Below are 21703 nucleotides of genomic sequence, written 5' to 3'. Positions count from 1 at the left end.
AGGAAATCCAGCTAAATGGTTGCGAATTTGTAAAGCATATTGGGCCTTATTCAGTTGTGGTCGGGGATGTGGCCTGTGCTGCAAAAGTACATGATTCATTCTGAACATTTTGCGAACAGATCCCACATCACAGGACACAGAGCAGCAGACTGGGGGGGGGGGGGGGCAGTTAGGCAGTGTGATCCATTTGTGAAAATAGAGGTGTTTCTGCCATTTAGGGGGAAGGAAGAAGCCAGGGATCTCCATTGTAGGACTGAGATTTCCTGGCCAGCGCAATGGGTGGCTTTAGCGGCACCAGGCCAATGATCTGATGATGTGTCCTAGGACAGAGGTCGGATCACTACTGTAGCAGGAGGAGTCTGCTTGTAATAGATGACTCCTGGTGCATTACATACTGTGCTATCACTGCTGATTCCAAGGAAGAAGTAGTGATAGCAACACCAACCACATATGAATCAGGCCCACTGTGATTCAGACAACAAAAGCAATCTTTACTTTCTTTATGCATGTATAGAAAATATAGTCAGCTTTGGTATTTATTAGTGCAGGTAATCATACAGAAACAGTACTTTATGCATGATTTAGGTGTCAAGCAGATGCAACAAATGGATAACAAATGGCTATTTCATGCTGCAATTGATGGAAGAGATTCAGGTGGTTACCCACAACAGATAATACATAAGCAACAAATAAAGGTGCCGGGACATGAAGCTTTGCTCCAATCCTGGCATGCCCAAAGACCATTGAATTGTAAATCAGGTGTGACCATCTGTGGATGAAACCATCAATGGTTCCCTTGCAGATGGTTTCACACCATCGAGGTTATCCATCAATGCTACCATCGATGGTGACTATCAATGGTCATCCCATTATGCTCAACTGGACTGAGACATTGCCAATTTCACTAAGGTCTGAAAAGCTCAGTCTCTCTAACCTAGAGAGAGAGTATTGCAAAAATATTCATTAAGTTTAATATAATATTACATCAGTTATTGCAGCAAAACTATTAATTGTATATGTAGTAATACAGGCTGAAATACATGCATGATTCTCTGAAAAAAGTGAAGAGATTACTACAGTAGTTGAATTATTATTAACACTAAATATTACTATGTTTAAAATGCTCTTTTTTATATGTTTATATATGGGATGCAGTCAGCATCCTGGCGGCCAGGATGACGGCATTCAATATACTGATGCCAGCATCCTAACTGCCGTCAGAAGACTGTTGCCAAAACCTCGAAAGGCTCAGAATGCCAATACCGTAATACCGTCAGCCCGATGAGTGTGTATGCTGGGCAGATTAGGGTCATGCTGGGGAAGGGGCATTAGGTTTAGGCACTAGTGAGGGAAGTTAGGGTTAGACTGCAGTGGGGGTTAGGTTTAGGTGATGGGGTTAGGTTTAGGTGATGGGGTACGGGGGTGAGCTGCACTGTGAGGTGGCCAACAAGTTGAGCTGCCCTCATGTCCCCTTCCTCTCTGTACACACTTTGCGCAGGAAGCGTGTGCCTGCAATAGCCGAAAATAAAGCCTGGGGAGAACACTCATGTGGAGGGCAATGGCTGCCAGATTTACCACCTTATGCTCATGCACAGATCCTTAAAGCACCATCATCACCAATTGTGTTGCCACTTTTGTCAAGCCCCAGGCTGGGTGCAAAGTAGCTGTCAGAAACAGGTGTGATATAGCTCATAGACAATTTCTAGGTGGTCAGCCATTAAGAAGTCAGCAAAAGGTCAACATACACAATGTCGACATATAAAAAAAGGTCAACACAAGGTTAACACACAAAAAGGTCAACATGAGTTTTTCACATCTCTTTATTGCCAATGTTGACAACTGAGCATGTGGACCCCCAATTAGTGGACAGCTTCACTCGCCATGCTTCAGGCCACTTTACCGTTTCCAATTAGAGTCCACGTGAATGGTGAAGTATTAAAAAGTGAAATATTAAAAAATCCTCAGAAAACCCAAGTTGACAATTTTATGTGTCAACCTTTTGTCAATGTCGACCTTGTGCATGTGGACGATTTTGTTTTAACCGATTGACTGTCGAAGTAGACATGGTCCGTCAGCCATCCAGATACAGTTAGAAACAAAGGCACGTTTTCCATACGCATGCCCTCAGAATGGCATGAAGAACTGGCTACTCAACCACCAAACATACCTCTGGGGTGCATTCATACGGTAACCACCCATACGGTAGCCAAACCTATTTCATGGATAAAGAGAAACATCTGCACAAGGACCATCCGTCAATGTGCGTATTTGCAAAAATCCGCTAGATGTATCTTGTTCAGATTCACAAAAACAACAACTGATAAGAAAATGGCACATCTGATATGGCAGATACCATAACAATGTTAGTGCATGCTATATAATATATATAAAAATAAACATATGTATGTAGTAATGAAAAACTAAAGTCTATATATATAAAAAAAAAAAAAAAAAAAAACCCATCTCTGATTAAATGGGCATCATACCAAAAAAGTAGTTCAGGAATATAATATAACTATATTGTATAGAACACACCCCTGATGCAGACAAAAAGTGATTTTAGGATTGAAGTTGCAAATGTAATAAATTCAGTTAAAATTAAATCAAAAAGTAGAGCATCACAAAAAAGAGTTTGTTTGTATAAGGTGCCATTTGCAGTAAATTCTGCAGTCATTAGTAATAAAATAGTCTAATCCCAGACCCGATTGGAATGTCCCCAGCCTTGATGACACACTACTAGGTCCGACACATACATAGTGTTGACTAATTGACACAGTGCTGCTCACTGGATACAAACATCACTATTGCTGCAGCATGTACATGCAAGGTGCTCCTGTATCAATAGCAAACTCCAGCTGCCGCACTGAGGCAATATTGATTACACACAGGAATAAATTAAAGGCTTCAGTAGCCATCACAGAGTGAGGTATTTTCCAGTTGCGGCAATAATGCCCATAGGTCTCCAGCAATAATATTCAGTCCAGAAGGGGGCAACCAAAGAACTGAGGTGAAAAAGGCCAGAGAAACTATTTGGGCACTTTTGCTTTTTAATTCCTAACTGCTGCAGTTATAGGTTGCGCTTTATAGGTTCTGCCTTCGGGGGTCTATTTTCTTAGCCCCAAATGAAATCATTTTGTGTATAGGTTTTGCATATTTATTATTTATTAACAGTTTCTTATATAGCGCATACATATTCCGCAGCGCTGTACAGAGAATAGTTGAACATTCACATCAGTCCCTGCAAGTGGAGCTTACAATCTACAGTATATTCCCTACCACATATACAGTATACACAGACATTGGGTGGGATGTATCAACATACATCTCCGCCCTTCACACGGCAGCCGCCGCGATGCTACCGCATATGTACTAACATATGCGGCCAGCATCGGGCTGCGGTAACGGAGACCCCCGCGATACCTGTGATGTGGGCTGCGGGGGTCTCCGTCACCTCCCGGCGGCTGCCAGCGTCCCCCTGTGTCTCCTCCTCCCCCCTGAAGCCGGATGTCCTGCCGGCTGTGACACCAGGGGAAGGAGGAGATCAAAGGAGGATGGGAGGGGGTGGGCGCGCGGACGTCGGACGGCGAAAGAAGCCCATAAACGGGGCGGACGGGTATTGATACATAGGAAAATGCGGTAAAACTGGTGTTTTGCCGCATTTTCCCGTTAGTACATCCCGCCCATTCTAAGGTTAATTTTGTTGGGAGCCAATTAGCCTACCAGTATATTTTTGGATTGTGGGAGGAAACCGGAGTACCTGGAGTAAAACCCATGCGAGCATGGGGAGAATATACAAACTCAGCACAGTTAGGTTCAAGGTGTGAATCGAACCCATGACCTTAGCGCTGTGAGGCAGTAATGTTAACCATTACACCATCCGTGCTGCATCCACCAATTGGCGCTGCTATAGAACTATTGGAAAAATAGCAGAATTGAATAAAGAGGCATAATAACAAAAAATTAAGAGAGTTATGTTCCTTATGTGTTTTGATCCCTGAAATCCTCCCACTTACCAGCTGTGGCTGTGAAGGTCTGAAAACCTGGACTTGAGCCGTGTGCTTGCGAGCCAACCATTCTCTTCCAGGCTTTGCAGTGAACCAAGTTCTGCTGTTGGGAGGCACAAGGGCTGCTGGGAGATGTAGTTCTCTCAGCAGCCAGCTCTGGGAAGGATGGGGGGGGGGGGGGGGGAGTGTCACACTCACCAGGGGTTGCTCACACACTCATGCGCACTTCCACACTGGACCAGATCCCAACACTGGACGCAGAAGAAGCAGCTTCGGAAGTTGAGTAATTACAGACTAAGCTAAATGGCACTTCCAATTGCATAATTAGTCCTCAGAAGGGGTGTCGTCGACGTCCCAGAGAAAGTCCCAGTGATGTTTTAACAATTTTAGGAAAAACAATCAATCTTGCTCCAGGGATGTGTGAAAATAAGATGCAGTGATTTCTATAGATTTCCATTTTCAGTCTTTCAATTGAATAACAAAACCCTGCTGCGCTTCTGAATTACCCACCCTCAATTGAAATCCCCCTTTAGTATCTATTCCGGTGTTGGTGAAGGTATTTTTAGTACAGTGGAACTATCATTTCTATTTACCAGTGTAGCAGTTTGCCCAACATGATTCTTTGACATCATGAATGCTGCTAGACTATAAGTCAGAACAATTGTTTCCCAAGTTCATAGAAATAGTGGTTGCAGCTGCTGTCATCAAAGACTGCAGAGGTCACCAAAGGAGGAACGAAGACAGCAACAGCAATGATAGTTGAACTCTTTCCGACTTTGCATCTAAACTGAGAGCTTATTTCAGTAGTTGTTTGAGTGATGATACTGCTTGGCAGCACATTGTTAATTCACACATTTTCCACTTTTAAAGTTGCATGAGGATAATTACGTGGGATGTAGAACACAGTACAGATACAGTACAATATACGCTGAATAAAAAATAAATTGTAGCAGGCTTAAATGTAACTCACCTCCCAACTGTCACGACTTTTGCAGGAACATCCTGTTTTTTTGGGATGGTCCCACATCCCGCCTGGTGCCGGCAGTGTCTCGTGGTGGGGAAGGGGCAGTTGGGACACACAGGGGAATAGATGCTGTGCAAATGTGCACAGCATCTATTCAGAAGCAGAGGGGCTGAGGGCATGGCCAACAGCTCACACAGCCCTGGTCATGCCCCCATAGCGATTAAAAGGGGTGTGGCTTGCAGCCGCGCCATCCCCATGAGGCAACGCCCCTTTTGGCTCATACCTGGTCCCTTTTTGGAGCATGCAGTGGAGGGTCACATTTTCAAAAGTTAAAATGTTGGGAGGTATGATAGGATATATTGTGTTTGTAATAGCGGTCAAATATTTTTAAATGCAAAATAGGATGGCAATGCATATAGAAAAAGGGCTGTTTTATATGGGTTGGGATCATTTGGTTTACAGCATAATGGTCGACAGTCATTAGGTTGACACCATTAGGTCGACGTGGGAAAAGGTCGACATGGTTCTAGGTGGAAAGGTCATTAGTACGACAGGTCATTAGTTCAACAATGTCTAGGTCGACATGGGGTTTTTCACTGTTTTTTTACCTGAATGTCAACACAGTCAAAATGGACACAGTTTAAAGTTCTCCGCATCTCGCTGCGCTCGGCACACTATTTTATTCTCCCACCACGCCCTAGTGGATGGTAGGGCATTAAATACCGCCTGTTGGCACGTCAGCTCAAAAAACAGTGAAAAACCCCATGGCGACCTTTTGACTGTCGACCTAAACACTGTCGAACTAATGACCTTTCGACTTAGAACCATGTCAACCTTTTCTTATGTCGACCTTTTACCATGTCGACCTAGAGGTGTCGACCTAATGACGTTCTACCATCATGCTGTAGACCAAATGACAGCATCCCGTTTTATATACCACAGCAAAATAGCAGAAAACTCAGAACTTTTGTAAATACATTTCCCATATTCTCCTATATACAGGGACTCTGGGCAGCAGATCAGGGACCCACAATTCCAAAGTCCTTCAAGCAGGGGCAGGTGGTAGTCACCTCTACCTGTCTTCCTGTCTGTAGCCAGACAGTAAATAACTGGAGCTTTCCACAAACCAAACTATTGCAACCCATTCCCTGTATGAAAGCATGAAGTGAGACGGTACAGGAGGGGTATAATATTGTTATTATAGTATTGTATGTGCTCTGCAGAGGGCCTATAATGTTGATGTTAAGCTGGCCCTGCGTAGACCTCTCAGCACCCGCCAAAGTGGGCGGATCTCCCACATGCCACCAACTTTCTAATGAAGTGGGAAAGATGGAGAGACAACCCAGACTCTGTAGGGAAAAGCATGGTCAGTATAACATTATTTACAGACCCATGATTTACTGTATTTTCCTGTAGCAAGGTGAGGCCTGATATTGTAAAGTTCCTTCAGAGTGGACACATGCATCTTTTAATGGAGCTTCCATGGAGAGGAGAAATCACTAAGGGGTAAATTTACTAAGATGGAAGTTGTATTAAAGATGGGATGTTGCCCATAGCAACATCCCATCTGCAGTAGAACTCCCATCTTAGTAAATTTACCCATAATTGTCAAATACACATTCTTCTAAAGTTGGACTAGGCATAGATTTGTCTACTGCTGTAGATGGGTAGAATTAATGCCATGAACAACAAAATCTAAATATTGTCCAGTGCGAATGCACATCACGTTCCCGCGAGTCGTGAGGAACATCCTCCATCATATGTACATGCAGGACGACAGAAGATATGGCTAGTGAGAGCCATACTGTGGAATGCAGCAAGGCTCCTGGACCCCCCAACTCCGGCTTCCTGGCCAGCACCGGCAAGTGTGTATAAATCTTTTTTATAAAAAGAAAATAATTAAGCAATTATAACCGCTTTAATATTTTTCTCGACACACATGAGATGGACACAAATGAAAGTTGCGTTGTACATGCGGTTTGGTTACTTTATATGCGATTGCGGCAATAAATCACATAAAATGCATCCAAATTGCATGTATGTGACATCAGATGCAATGCAATGCACAGCACACAGGATCCCACAGGCTGCAGGAGAGATATGTTGCATCACATGCAACCCCAGCCCGGGTGGCTCAAGGGGGGATCGTGGGTGACTTCTCTCTCTAGGAAAAGTCGATCCCTTAAGAGATTGCCTTTTTTTTTACCTTATTATAGCTTGCTCCACTACACATTATTTCCTCTTAGAATGTATGGAGCTCTATATAACTGTAAAAGGATGGTGCAAAGCCATACTCACTACACTCAGCATGGCGTATGGCTTTACCGGTGAGTGTAATACCCACGATCATCCACAAGATGTCGCTTTTTAAAATCACCACTGTGAGATGTCCAATAGAATACTATAGGGCAAGAATCAGCATTGCGCATGTGTGAAGTCGCCAACTGAAATACATTATAGCGCAAGAACTACTTTACTGCACAGTACTGTATGTTAAATAGACATTTTTCTCAGAAAATACTATTGCATAGGTTATAAACTTTACATTATATGGACATTGTAAGTGCATCTCATTACGCTATTTGAAACACATAGGGGCTATGGGGATAAATTGAGCATAGAGTCAGCACACTGTATGTAGCAGACCAGACTCGAGCACTGAGCAGGTTAACAAAATGGCTATCGAGTGTGAACCACAGCTTTGTGAAAGCCCACATCTATGGTGCGAGATACGACATAGGTTTTACATGTCATTGCTGCTTGTGCGTCCCATTACGCTTGTTAAACATGGGCACTGGGGATAATTAGAGGGGACCCAATATGTGGTTGCTTGCCTTTTCCCTTTGAGGTGCTACTTAAACTAGATGTGTATTGCATGCTAGGTATGTTGTGCTCCAACTGAGGCACGATAAAACCTCTGTTTAGGCATAGAAAATGCAACGATGAGGGAGGTTCCGTCTGTATGCTTAAGGTACAGAATGTTCTTGAGTCCATTACAATGGCTTTGAAAAATGCATAACATATTTCTCCCTGTGCTTGAGTGGGTTTCCTCTAAAGGTGCCCATACACTGAGCCGATTTGGGCCGTGTAATCGGCCCAAAATGGCTTAGTTTGATGTCCCTTCAGGTCCGATGCGCGGTCCGTGCACATCAGACCTGAGCTGGTGGTAGGGTGGCCAGCAGGTTTGACCACCCGACCTGTGACCTCCTTACACGTGCGGTTAAGGGTGGGCAGCGGGGTCCAGCCAGCTGGTGGTGGTGGCAGGGGGAGGGCAGTTTGTAGTGGCATGCAGCGGGGTCCGTCCGAGCGGTGACTGGGAGCTTGTAGCGGCATTTTGCAGGGCGGCGGGATGAGGCTGCTGAATATTTTGAAATGACTGGCCGGACGTCGATTGGCTGAGATGATCCTCTCAGCCAATCAGATGTCAGGCTGATGATTGGCTGAGAGAATTCTCTCAGCCAGTCACTTCAAATTATTCAGCAGCTGCATATCGCTGCACGGCAAAATGCCTCTAGCACAAGTTTCCAGCCGGCACCACTCAAGCGGACCCTGCTTCCCGCCACTATGAGTTGTCCGCCCCCCTGTCGCCACCACCAGTTGGCCGGATCCTGCTGCTCACCCCCCCGCCACCGCAGAATCTCCCTGGGAGTAATACATGCAAAAAAAAAAATCGCATGCGATTTATTGCATTTAACAATGGCACATCATGTGAGCCTCCCAGGGAGCTGCCGGGGGGCTATGGGCAAACTGTTCTGACTTGTCCTTAGGACAAATCGGGCCAGTGTATGGGGGCCTTAACAATCCAAAAATATATTGGTAGGATGAATGGCTCTTAACAAAAATGAGCCCTAGTATTAATGTGTGTGCATGTACATGTGGTAGAGAATATATATTGTAAGCTCCACTGGGGCAGGGTCTGATGTGAATATACAAAGAGCTGATTGCACTGCAATATGCAAGCTGATGAGTATACTAGTGACAATCAGTGGTCTCTTCTGATTGACTGAATGTATTTCATTCCCCCCCAGTTATACTACTACTATTCTAATGGAGCCACTCCAGTCTATTTTCTTTAATAAATTGAATTTCGCAATTGGTCCATGGGAAAATAATTTTTTTGTTATTCCTGATATTAAGAACAACCTGATCGGTGACTCCTTTTTACAAGGGGTTACCAGATAACCATTCTCAGCAGATGTGAAGATTAATGAAACGGGACCTTACCTGTATAAGCACTCCTTCCCTCTGTCTCGCAACTTTATGAGACCTGTCTGCTGTTAATACTATGGGGGTGATTCACTAGTGATCGGACAGGACCAAATTCAGCTCCGTTCCGACGGGCGGAGTCGGCACATGCAAGTATTTGCACACATGCAGGCCACCTGTGCAAACGCATCTAGGGAGAGGTATTTGCATGTGGGGGGGGGGGGGGGGGGGTGCATACCATCCTGGAGCAGTGGAACTCTGGGCATCCCCACGAAAACGCTGGGCGGAGTCCTCTTCGGCAGACTCAGACAGAAATAAAAGTCAGTTTAGACAATTGTTAACGAAGAGGAGAGCAATAATTTGATGATCGTAAAATTATTTCTCTCCACTTCGGCTGCATGCGAGGGGATGTGTTCGCCTACGGACAGGTGGTGTTTTTGGGCTCGCTAGGCAGCGAATGTAGGCTGCTTAGCAAGCCTTGCTGAATCAGACCCTATGTGTGATTAAAAACCTGTATGTTTGATATCGATTTGCTGTTAAGTGCTAGGGGATCCACTTACAGTTAGGGTTCTGATTTAAGATCACTTAGAGGCTCACACGAGCAGATGTTTGGTTTTGTGCTTGCTGTCTAAAGAGAAAATGCAACTTTGTAATCTTGCCAAGAAGGAAAGCAAAGCAAATTGAACAGAGGCATCTGATTCCCCTAGTTGCTTATAACCTTTAATACAATAAAGGCAGTTTGTACAGAAAATCATTTTAGCAGTGTGTATATGTACATCTTTCATCCACATTTATTACCTGTTCCTATTCCTGGTTCTGGGACTTTTCTCTGGCTGCACCCACTCAATGGAATTCTCTCCGTTGTACATACAAGACTTTCCTCTAGCCTCCAAACATTCCCTGGATACTCAATTCTTCAGACTTATCAGCTTATCAAACCCAAATCTAACCACCACCTTATCCTCCCAAGGTTAGTCTGATTATCACTCCTTTAAAAAGTTCAGTAAATACTTTTATATATATTTTAAGATTGCGATCAGGGATCTCTTTTTGTCTGTCTGTTAATATCCAGTCTGGTTTTATTACTGTGTTTATTCCCAACTGTAAAGCACTACCGGTCATGCTGGCACTATATAAAAGAAGCAAGCAAATAATAAATACATACAGCGCATCCGGAAAGTATTCACAGCCCTACACATTTTGTTATGTTGCAAAATTCTACAAGCAATACCCCAGAATGACAACGCGAAAAAAAAAGTTTTCTGGAGATTTTTCCTTATTTATTACAAATAAAAAAACTAAGAATCACATGTACATACGTGTGGGGCCTTATATAGTCATGTGTGTGCCTTTCAAAATCATGTCCAATCAACTGAACTTACCAAAGGTGGACTCCAACTAAGCTCTAGGAAAATCTCAAGGATGATCAATGGAAGCAGGATGCGCCAGAGTTACATTTTTAGCTTCATGGCAAAGGCTGAGAATACTTATGTATATGTGATTTCTTAGCTTTTATTTTATTTTTAATACATTGCAAAAATCTCTCAAAAACTCACGTTGTCATTATGGGGTATAGTGAGTTGAATTTTGAGGGAAAAAAAAAATAATTTATTCCATTTTGGTACAAAGGTTCTCAAACTTGGTCCTCAGGAGCCCACACAGGTCATGTTTTCCAGGTCACAGGGCAAGTGCACAGGTGCATTCATTACTCAAAGACCACAGGTGGAGCTAATTCTTTTACTTGCGACTCTATGAGGAGACCTGCAAACAATGCACTGTGTGGGGTCCTGAGGACCGAGGACATGTGCTGTAACATAACAAAATGTGAAAAAAGTGAAGCGCTGCGAATACTTTCTGGATGCACTGTAGTCCACTCCATACCAGTCTTAAAAGATAATACAGGCCACAGGTGAATCAACTTTACATCAAAATTCATTAATAATATTTTTTTACAGAATCTATAACATATATACAGAAACTACTCATTTATGGACAGGTGTGGGTGGGGCACCCTGCGCTTACTAACCAGAATATAATAGGAGATTGAAACTACAAGTGAAATAAAAGGATTGAGAAATACAAAATTAAATTACCTTACACAAAGTGTGGTAAAATAAAGTGATAGTTTATTCAAAAACTGATAGTGCGCACAATTAGCACCACAAGCATATTCTAGTGGTTTAGCATATATAAAAGTAAGCTATTAAAACATCTAATACCGGTATACAATTGGACACAGGGGGACTGGGTAACACAGACAAAACAATACATATAAAAGTCCAGTACCGGTATGGTCCTTATTCAGCAACAGCTGAGTTTGGCTCCTTTATGTGGAGAGGTGTCAGGGTCAATAAAAATATGAGTACCTGGTATTCCAAAAATTGCAGGGGGTGTCTGCCGGCAGACTTACCCTTCTAAGCCGTGTGTGTACGACAGCAATATCAGGGTATCCACAGCATCAACTAGTTTCGCCCACGGGCTTCTTCAGGATGGTGATCCAAGCTAGCAGGGAGAGCTCCACACACCATCCTGAAGAAGCCCGTGGGCGAAACTAGTTGATGCTGTGGATACCCTGATATTGCTGTCGTACACACACAGCTTAGAAGGGTAAGTCTGCCGGCAGACACCCCCTGCAATTTTTGGAATACCAGGTACTCATATTTTTATTGACCCTGACACCTCTCCACATAAAGGAGCCAAACTCAGCTGTTGCTGAATAAGGACCATACCGGTACTGGACTTTTATATGTATTGTTTTGTCTGTGTTACCCAGTCCCCCTGTGTCCAATTGTATACCGGTATTAGATGTTTTAATAGCTTACTTTTATATATGCTAAACCACTAGAATATGCTTGTGGTGCTAATTGTGCGCACTATCAGTTTTTGAATAAACTATCACTTTATTTTACCACACTTTGTGTAAGGTAATTTAATTTTGTATTTCTCAATCCTTTTATTTCACTTGTAGTTTCAATCTCCTATTATATTCTGGTTAGTAAGCGCAGGGTGCCCCACCCACACCTGTCTACACTTACGTCTATCGGGTATCGAGTAGTGTACCCGTACACCCAGCTGCCACATCCAGAATAATAGGTCTGTGGCGCAGTAATCTCACCACCTACCCGTAACCAATACTCATTTATGGAGTCTGAATACTAAGAAAATAATCGTACAAAAAAAAAAACCCTCTACAGTTAGTGGCAAAAACTGCCAACAGCAAGACACATACACACGTGTCCACGTACATGCATCCTCCATGCCATACAAATCTTATTATATTAAACGCCCCTTATTCAGAGCCTTGCGAGTCCACCAAGCACCGCCCCCCCCTCGCAGGCATGCGAATGCATGAATTGCATAATCCTCCATTTGCAGAATTGAGTGCGGGGGGAGAAATCATTAGATGGTCGGCGACCATTGAATGATTTCTTCAGCTCTCGCATGGTGTCTCAGACCTGTGGGTGCCCTGTGCGAGGACAGGGCGGGCAGCTGACATCCACCGAAGTCAGCTGCCCGCCCCCCCCCCCCCCCCCCCGGCAATTTGTGCTGGGCCTTCCCATATGCAAAATTGCCCGCCCCACGCCCGTACTTCTATGTGCGAGCTCTGTGGGCGCTCGCATACAGTGGCTGCACATAAAAACCTATGTGCAGTCGCAAACAATCAGTCCCCCATGCGATCGCCTGAATCACAATACCCACCAACGTGTGTGCCTCAGTAGTGCAGGGCGTCTATTTGCTATGTTTTCTTTTAAATAGTGTCTTCTTGGCCGAATGGAATGAGACACATAAGCAGCTTCTGATGATTAAAATGATATATTTTGTATGCAGATACAGCCACAGTCACACAGTCAGCAGAGGCTGCTTGTGTGTCCCATTCACTCAATTTTGCCAATAAGATACTACAGTATTTAATGCACTACAAGGGCTGTTTAATGCAAAGGGAGACCAGATGTATGTGGACACATCTGTAAAAGCCCTTAACACTATAATGGGTCATAACAAGTTGAAGAACTCAAACTGACCATTCATACATCATTTCCTAAGCAGTTTCTGTTTGCCTGTATTTAACTGACAAAGCTGAAGATACCATTATATTCAATTCTAAAGTGATTCATTCTAAACGAGTGGGCAGACTAAACCGATTGAACATATTTTTAAAGAAAGTAAAATTAAATATAGATACACTTTGCCTTCCATCCAAAAAGTCAGATCAAGCTTTGAATAAAGTAAATACAAAAATATATATTATATTCATTCCAAAGAGATAAAAAAACATGTCAGAACACTTTCCTTTTAGGCTTGGCAGAGGAGAGGATTGAAAAAGACGATACTAGATCATATGCAAACCATTAATCTCAAAAAAGGAATTTGACTTCAGTGGCCTTGAAAGATTCCCTAAAGGAATCCTAAAGGGCCTTCATTTGCAGATTTCAATTAGCTTTTATTTCTATGCAATTATACATTAAAATGATGTATTGTGCTGGATATCTTGATCTCCCTTAATATGCATGAAAATCAAACAAAGTAAAAAACAATAGTATTCAATACATTTCCGCATGCTTCAGAAAATAGAAGAAAAGGGAGTTCAAAATGGTTACCAGGAACACAGGAGTTACACAAGATATCTGAAAGGGAAGTTTAAGGTTATGTCAGCTCCCAGTGGGAGTCAATCCAATCATGAAGGCTGCAGCATTACCATGAAACCCCTGGCTTTTTAATATTAGCAACATTTTTCATTCAAACACTTTTTTCCCTTCTCCCCCTTACCTTATTCTGTATCTGTGTTCCATCCGGACTGATCCTGAATGACCCTACGTCAATTGTTTTACTCGGGCTCACTTTCTTAATTTCATGCAGCAGCTCATTTACCAATGCCCTGCAGGCTAAAGAGGAAGAACAAAAATAAAATAAAATCAAGGAATATCCTACAATTGTTTTAAAAGAAAGATAATTTTTTCGTCTTGTTTAAAAAATTCAACAAAGGGGAGAATAATATTCAGTTATTTTAAACTCCACCAGGGCAGGAATGGTGTGAATGAATATATACCGGCTGTACAACAATGAGAACAGAGAATATACACACAAAAAATGACTTGAAGTTGGGCGGTGACAAATCGATGTAAAAGCCTATGGCAAATGCTGACAACAGTGATGTATAGCAATAGTCAGGTGCTATTGTCTTGCAGGTTGAATGTTGTCACCGGTTTCCTCACATGTTTTGGTTTCCTCCATCAGTCCAAAAAGAGATACACCTACTCCGGCTTTGCACTAAACTGCTACTAGTAGTTGTGTGCCTGTTTGTGTACCAGGGGTAGGGAAAGGACTTACATTCCCCAAAGTCATGGACTAATGTCGAAGATTATACATTGCACATAAAGAGTTTACTAAAATAATAGCACTGTCAATTATATATTTACTAGCTAAGCCCGCTTGAAGCAAATGCTTTGAAAGCTAGTCTGCTACCTTGTGATTGCCTCTGTGTTTCTGTTTGTGTTTCAGCAGATGGCATTGTTTCAGTCACACACGGACACTTGACATATATAAGATTTGTATTAACATTTACTTATATAGAGCCAACATATTCAATTGAACTATTGGGGACAAAACAGCAATAAAATTGGACTGAGTAATGACAGACAGACATAGAGGTAAGAGGGCATTTGTATCAGAGCTTATAACATAGCAAAAGCATTATAAGAAGTGCATAAATTGGCCATAAGAATTCTCACTGTTCTAAGCTGATTTATAAAGAGAGCACTGTACAGAGTCAAGCGTCTCTATAATAATCAAGGATGGCACTTCCTGAGATTGACATGTGAACTAGGAAAGGAGACAAATCCCTGACAATAGTTCCTACTGTGGGTGAGGGAAAAACTAATGGGCCACAGAAAAGTTCATCAGAGCTGGGTGTAATGCCTGGTACACACCAGGAGGACTAGGGCCCGATCCCCTCAATCTAGATCCAATTCCGACCAATTGGATGTAGATTGTGTGGTGATTGGGCCCTTTTCTGTCCTGGTGTGGACCGATACCGATCCGATGCGCGGTCCCGCGGGTCGGTAGTTATTCAGATCCTACCTGCTGCAGGTAGGATCTGAATAACGACCATACTGCCGGGTGCGGGTCGCCATTGGATCGGACCCGCTCACAGTGCACATCGTGAGTGGGTCGTGCCCCCCCGCATCATCGTGAGCGGGTCTAAAGAAACACTGACGACCTGCTCACAATGTGCATCGTGAGAGGATCGTCGTGGTGTGTACCCTACATAAGGTGAAGGGCATGCCCCTTGTCCGGTATGCAATATAATAGTACCATCAGAACTACTACGTATCACTTCATTAAAGCACAACAGCCCACCACCTAGTCATGTTGCCACAAAGTTTTCTTCATCCATCATCTCTCCAACTCTTACTTCCTGACCTATGCTTCCATGTGTTATCTGTTTGTCACCCCCTCCCCTTAGTAGGTTAGCTCCTGTAAGCAATGGCCTCCTTAGTGCTGTTTCACTGTTCTCCACCTCCAGGACTCCACCTCTTTATTGTTTTTCATTGCTCTAAACCTGTTCGTTGTGCACTAACCTACGTCATGTGACGTACATTCCCATTCAAACCGTTTGCATCAGTAGCTGTGTTCAGAGGTGTATTGTTATTTATTGTATAGAGCAGGGGTCCTCAAACTATTTTCTCTGGGACCCCATCAGACAATAAAATCAATTACAGGACCCCAGCAAGTTACTGCAGAAGGTCACCACATCACATGTGTAGTCCGCAGACAGCACATACATGGCAGCATTATGAAAGCACAAAATGATGGGAGGAGTCTAACATAACAGACAATTCAACAGATTTTTCAGACTCCTTGAATCACTGACTGAGATTAGAAAAGTCATCAGCCTGATGGTCAGCAACATGGAGTCGCGACCCCATACTGAGAAGGTCGGGCCCACTTTGGGGTCAGGACCCACAGTTTGAGAACCGCTTATGTTACCATGTACTGTTTTGTTGTTTGCATACGATTGTGATGTCCTTTAAAGTTTACAACACCACCACCACTATTATAAACAGGGTTATGTCTGACACTATACTTCTGATTTTTTTTTTTCAATTTTGAATTTTTATTGTTTTATACCATTTAAAATCCGGTTTTACAGTTTGAACAGGTTTTGACATTTTGAGTTGCTTTAGACAACTGTATACACCGGGAGACTTACACACAATTCCATACACAAATACAAAGACAATACAAATACATTTACGAACAACATTACATTACAACAATACATTGCTAGTGCATGCAACTAATATACCCCTTATTTTATATCAAGAAGAAGGATAAAGGATATAGTATACCTGCACCCATTGTCTGGTGCAGGCGAATATTAAAGAGAAGGAGTTACAGTACAAGTTTATCATACTCCTGTTTGTTGAAGGCAGATGGGGGGCTTTTTACTCCTATTTTTGCACCAGTATAGTATTTTCCATTTTAGTTTTAGCTTTTAAGTTGGTATCCAAATTTATACCTTTACGCATATATATGATTGCGCATTTTACCTAGACCCTTACCCTTTGTACAGAGTTATATACAAGCAGGCCCATCAAACTTGACCCATATGTGCATCGTGGGTATTCGTTATTTTTCCTTATGTGCCGTTGTGGCAAATATCTTTATATGATTAATCCACTTAGTGCTCCATACAAACTGTGGTGTTTATATCTGAAAATTATTAAATATATATATCTCCTTTTTTTTTTTTTTTTTTATATATTTTCTTAATTTACTTATATTGTGTTGTATTATAATTATGTGACTTTTTTTTTTTTTTTATATATATATATTTTTTTTACTTTACAGTGAGCCATATGTATGACTGAGCTCCAGCCTAGTGCACCTATCCAAGTGGTGTCGATAACGAATCTTTACCTACTTTTATATTGTGATTGTCTATCTTTATTTATTAATTATGGTGGATCATTTATATAACTGGACTCCAACCATTTGTGCCAAATTTTATTATACGTGCATAGGTTATTTCTACTTAAATAAATATATTTTTCTTGTGCAACAGTGTATTTGACCAGTGCTATCCACGACACATACTCTGGGCCCCCTTTTGACAGCCAAGTTCTAGCAATCATCAATTTTGCCAAGGCGCACATATTAAACATGTATGCCCTGTCAAATTTGTTCACCGTCTTATCTATACATATACTCAATATGCAGCTTTTTGGGTTTAAAATGGACTCGGGGATGCCCGTGTTCACAAGTGTGTTCATCACTCTACCCCAGAAAATTTCTAGCACGGGACATTCCCAGATCAGGTGCCAAAATGACCCAGTTGCATTTTTACATTTGGGACATAGGGAAGATGACCTACCCCCCATATTTACCAGCCTTGTCATAGATAGGTAGGATCTATGCAGGATGTATAATTGCACCTGCTGTGTTCTAATCGAGTTTGTCGCATACTGTACCGATGCTTTGGCCATTTCCCACTCACCTATCCGGAATGATCCTACATCTACTACCCATTTTTCGCTAAGTTTATCCAACCCATCTGTACACATCGAGTCCAGTATCAAACTATACAATCTAGATACCCCTTTCTTTTGCCCTCCCTTTTGCAGTTCTTTTTTAATTGGTGAGGTCGAAAGGGCTGGTATTGTGTTCTTAAACTGAGCTTCAAGGGCATTTCTTAATTGTAAAAAGCGGAAAAAAAAGGATTTTGGGAGCGAGAATTCCTCAGCCAGCTGCGCAAATGACTTCAGCCCTGTAGGGCCGTACAATTGGCCAATGGCTACAACACCAAATGGTCTCCATACTATATCCGGCTGAAGGACCCTCAGCTCTTCAAAATTTTTGTAGTCTAGTATTGGATGATCTATCTCAATGCCAGAGAATTTTACCAGGTTATTGGCCTCACGCCAAATTTTTACCGCTTGTACCACAAGCGGCGGATCTTTATTGGTGACCCCACCCTTCAGTAGATATTGTAGAGGTGTACATTTTGTACCACCCTGGGCTAACATGATTTTAATAAGGCTATTATCGTTCCGTTCTATTACCCACTCTTTTATATGCACTAACTGCCCTGCTAGATAATACACTCTAAAATTAGGGAGGGCGAGCCCACCTTGCTCCTTTTTCCGCATTAATGTATTCAGCTGTATTTTAACCCTTTTGTTATTCCAAATAAATGACGATACTAAGCTATTTATCCTTTTAAATAATGAGACTGGCAAATATACTGGCGACTGCTGTGTAACATATAACAGCTTAGGCAAAATAATCATTTTTATCAGGTTGATCCGACCCGTAACCGTAATCATTAGTTTCTTCCAGGATTTAAATTTCACTGCCATATAGTCCAGTAGTGGTTGCACATTTAGCCGACTGAATTCATAAGGATCCCTTGATATACGAATCCCGAGATACTTAAAGGACTCAGTCCAGCCAATCGGCAATATCTCACGAAGCTCATTCATTGGTAATTGCTTCAAAGCAAGTATACTAGATTTATTTATATTGATTCCAAACCCAGAGATCTTGCCGTGAGTTTCGATTAAGCGCAGCAACATTGGTGCTGAATTTGCATAATCTAATAAGAATATCAATAGGTCATCGGCATATAATGCTATTTTATCAGTACATAATCCGGCATCAAAACCTATAATTTCAGGGCAGGATCTTATGGCGCAGGCCAAAGGCTCAATCGCCAAAGAAAACAAACTTGGGGAAAGGGAACATCCCTGCCTTGTCCCTCTGTGCAGGGAGAAGGCAGTGGAGGTCCAACCGTTAACTGACACTCTAGCTGTTGGACTGCTGTATAATATTTGTGTCCACCTAATAAAATTTGACCCAAACCCAAATGCCTTCATGACTTCCCATAGATACAGCCATTCGACTGCATCAAATGCCTTGATGGCATCTAAGGACATTATTGCTGCGCTATTTATAACATTTTGTGGAATCTGGAGGTGTCTAAATACCTTCCTTATGTTTATGGATGTTGATTTACCCGGTAGAAACCCTGTTTGGTTAGGGTGGATGATTTTCTCCATGTATCTGTTAAGTCTTGTCACCAGTATCTTTGCCAGTATTTTTGCCTCTGACGGAAGCAAAGAAATGGGCCTATATGCCTCAGGGTCTGTAGGATCTTTCCCTTGCTTAAGCAAGAGTATAATTCTGGCCTCCCATCATGGTCTGAGGGCATTGCTCTTTCTCAAAACAGGAAGAGAAAAGCTCCATCAGCAGGGGCGCAAAGAATGCAGTATGTTTTTTATAAACATCGATGGGTATGCCATCTAGGCCCGGGGCCTTGCCCCCTGGTAGTGCCGAGATGGCCTCTATTACTTCTTCTATCTTTAGGGGGGCTTCAAGATCGTCCCTATCCTCCTCCTGTAAGGTTGGCAAACTAATTTTACTTAATAGATTCTGTATTTGTGCCTTATCAGACACCGAATTTGATAGGTAGAGTGTTTCGAAAAAATCCCTAAACACTACTCCTATATCTCCAGTTTTGTACTGCATTACCCCATTTTTGTCACGGACCTTGTGGATAGAGTTTGAAGGATTGTCAACATGGGCCAGATACGCCAAATAGCTACCCGCTTTATCAGTGTTGGCGTAGCATCTCTGCGAACTAAATTTCATATATTTTATGTTGTCAGTTTTTATGTAGTCTAACCATTTATCTCGCGCACAATCCCACTCTGTTTTTGTTTCAAGGGTATCCATAGCTAGGTATCTCGCTTCACATTCATTACAATTATTTTCAAGATCCATAACCTTTTGTCTACTCATTCTTTTGATTTCGCTGTTTTTTTTTTTTCAGGGTGCCTCTTACATATGCTTTAAAAGCATCCCAAGTTATCATCTCAGGCGCTGAACCCCTATTGATATCCCAAAAATCCCCCCATTGTGCGGTTAGACCACCCATTACTTCAGTATTAGTTAGCCATGTAGCGCTAAATCTCCAAAAAACACATCCTCTATCATTATGCTCCTCTATTTCTATTTCCAGGGGAGAGTGGTCTGAAATGCCTCTAGTTTTATATCCCACTTCTGCCACAAGTGGTAATAATTCTCTGGATATCAAGACCAAATCTATTCTAGAGAAGGCCAAATAGGAAGCAGAGAAGCACGAATATTGGATTGCATCTGGATTTTTAGCTCTCCATGGATCCACCCATCCTAAATCGTTGATCAGATGAAAAATTTCTAGAACTGCTATTGATGTTGTTTCCTATCTGGGATTTCTTCCATCTATCGAGTTTAGGGTCAAGCACATTATTAAAATCCCCTAAGCATATTATTGGGGCCTCAGGTGCATTAGCCACAAAATCAGCAGCTCTTATCAGTACGTCAAAGTTAAAAGGAGGTGGTATGTAGACCGCAAGTAGTTGCATATGCTTAGTGTTAACCACACAGTCCAAAAAAATATATCGACCACCTGGGTCAACCTTAACTCTATTACAAACAAATGTTACAGATTTTTTAAATTAGGACGGATATACCTCGTGCAGAGGATGTAAAAGGAGCATGGTATGCCTGACTCACCCAGGCTCTTTTTAATGTAAGCAGTTTTACTCCTGTCAAGTGGGTTTCTGTCAGACATACAATGTCTGCTTTACTTTGTCTAACCTGACGCATGACCAAAGAGCGCTTTATTTTGTCATTCATACCTCGCGTATTCCAAGTTAATATACGAACCATTTAATACTTAAGTGATTTCTAATGCATACCATGCTCCCCCATCATACCCCACAGGGATCAATACTCCATCCATCACATCACGATACCCCATTGTCCTCTTCAATATTTCTACATGCACATTACAACATTTACCCCCCTCCCTATATGCCACCCACCCCTAGGCATATCTGTATCCTTCCCCCCACATAGATAACTTAAACACTCAACACACCCCACCCCCCTCCCCCTCCCTGTATGACCTACCCCATTAGGCATACCTATTACCCAAAATAAATCCCACTATATGTTATTCCCCCTAATAGTTTGCTCCCAGGGGGCAATTAACTAATGACCATTAGAGTGAGCCTCGTCCCCTTCCCCGTGCCATCGCTGCCTTTTTATTTATTTATCCATTTATTTTTATTTCTTAATACCTATCACATTACTCACAATGAAATAACTCTCCCCCCCCCTCCCTGAAGGACGCCCAACCGACCTTAATACTATGTTATTTTCGGCATCGTACAACAGTGTCACGTTCCACTATTTATTTGGCCAGCACTTGTTTTCTCCCTGGGTGATGCTCATCCAGCCAACTGGCCGCTTCACCTGGGGATGCAAAGAATTTGGTGCTACCATCCACCACAACTCGCAATTTAGATGGGTAAAACATTGAATAACTCAATCCCAACTCTCTCAGTCTTGTTTTTATGTCCTTATATTTCGCCCGTTCTTTCTGGACATCAATGGGAAAGTCCGGGAATGTGGCGATTTTTTTCCCATTATACATGCAATCGGTTTTTTCCCTGGCCATCCGCAGAATATTATCCCGATCCTT

General features: G+C 42.3%; 1 protein-coding gene across 8 annotated transcripts in view; it reads right to left on the bottom strand.

The window, feature by feature from the left end:
* Window positions 1-21703, bottom strand: part of CNPY1 (canopy FGF signaling regulator 1) — a 140484-nt gene that overhangs the window by 42515 nt on the left and 76266 nt on the right. For all 8 annotated transcript variants that reach the window (XM_083189027.1, XM_083189023.1, XM_083189024.1 and 5 more), the window contains one exon: window positions 13942-14057. In XM_083189027.1, coding sequence (XP_083045153.1) covers window positions 13942-14057 — 116 coding nt within the window. The remainder of the gene's footprint in view (window positions 1-13941; window positions 14058-21703) is intronic.

The sequence above is a fragment of the Crinia signifera genome, chromosome 5, assembly GCF_055691185.1.
Source record: "Crinia signifera chromosome 5, ASM5569118v1, whole genome shotgun sequence".
Taxonomy (NCBI): Eukaryota; Metazoa; Chordata; class Amphibia; order Anura; family Myobatrachidae; genus Crinia; species Crinia signifera.
The sequence above is the reverse complement of the archived record's forward strand: the minus strand, read 5'-3'. Positions and strand labels throughout refer to the sequence as shown.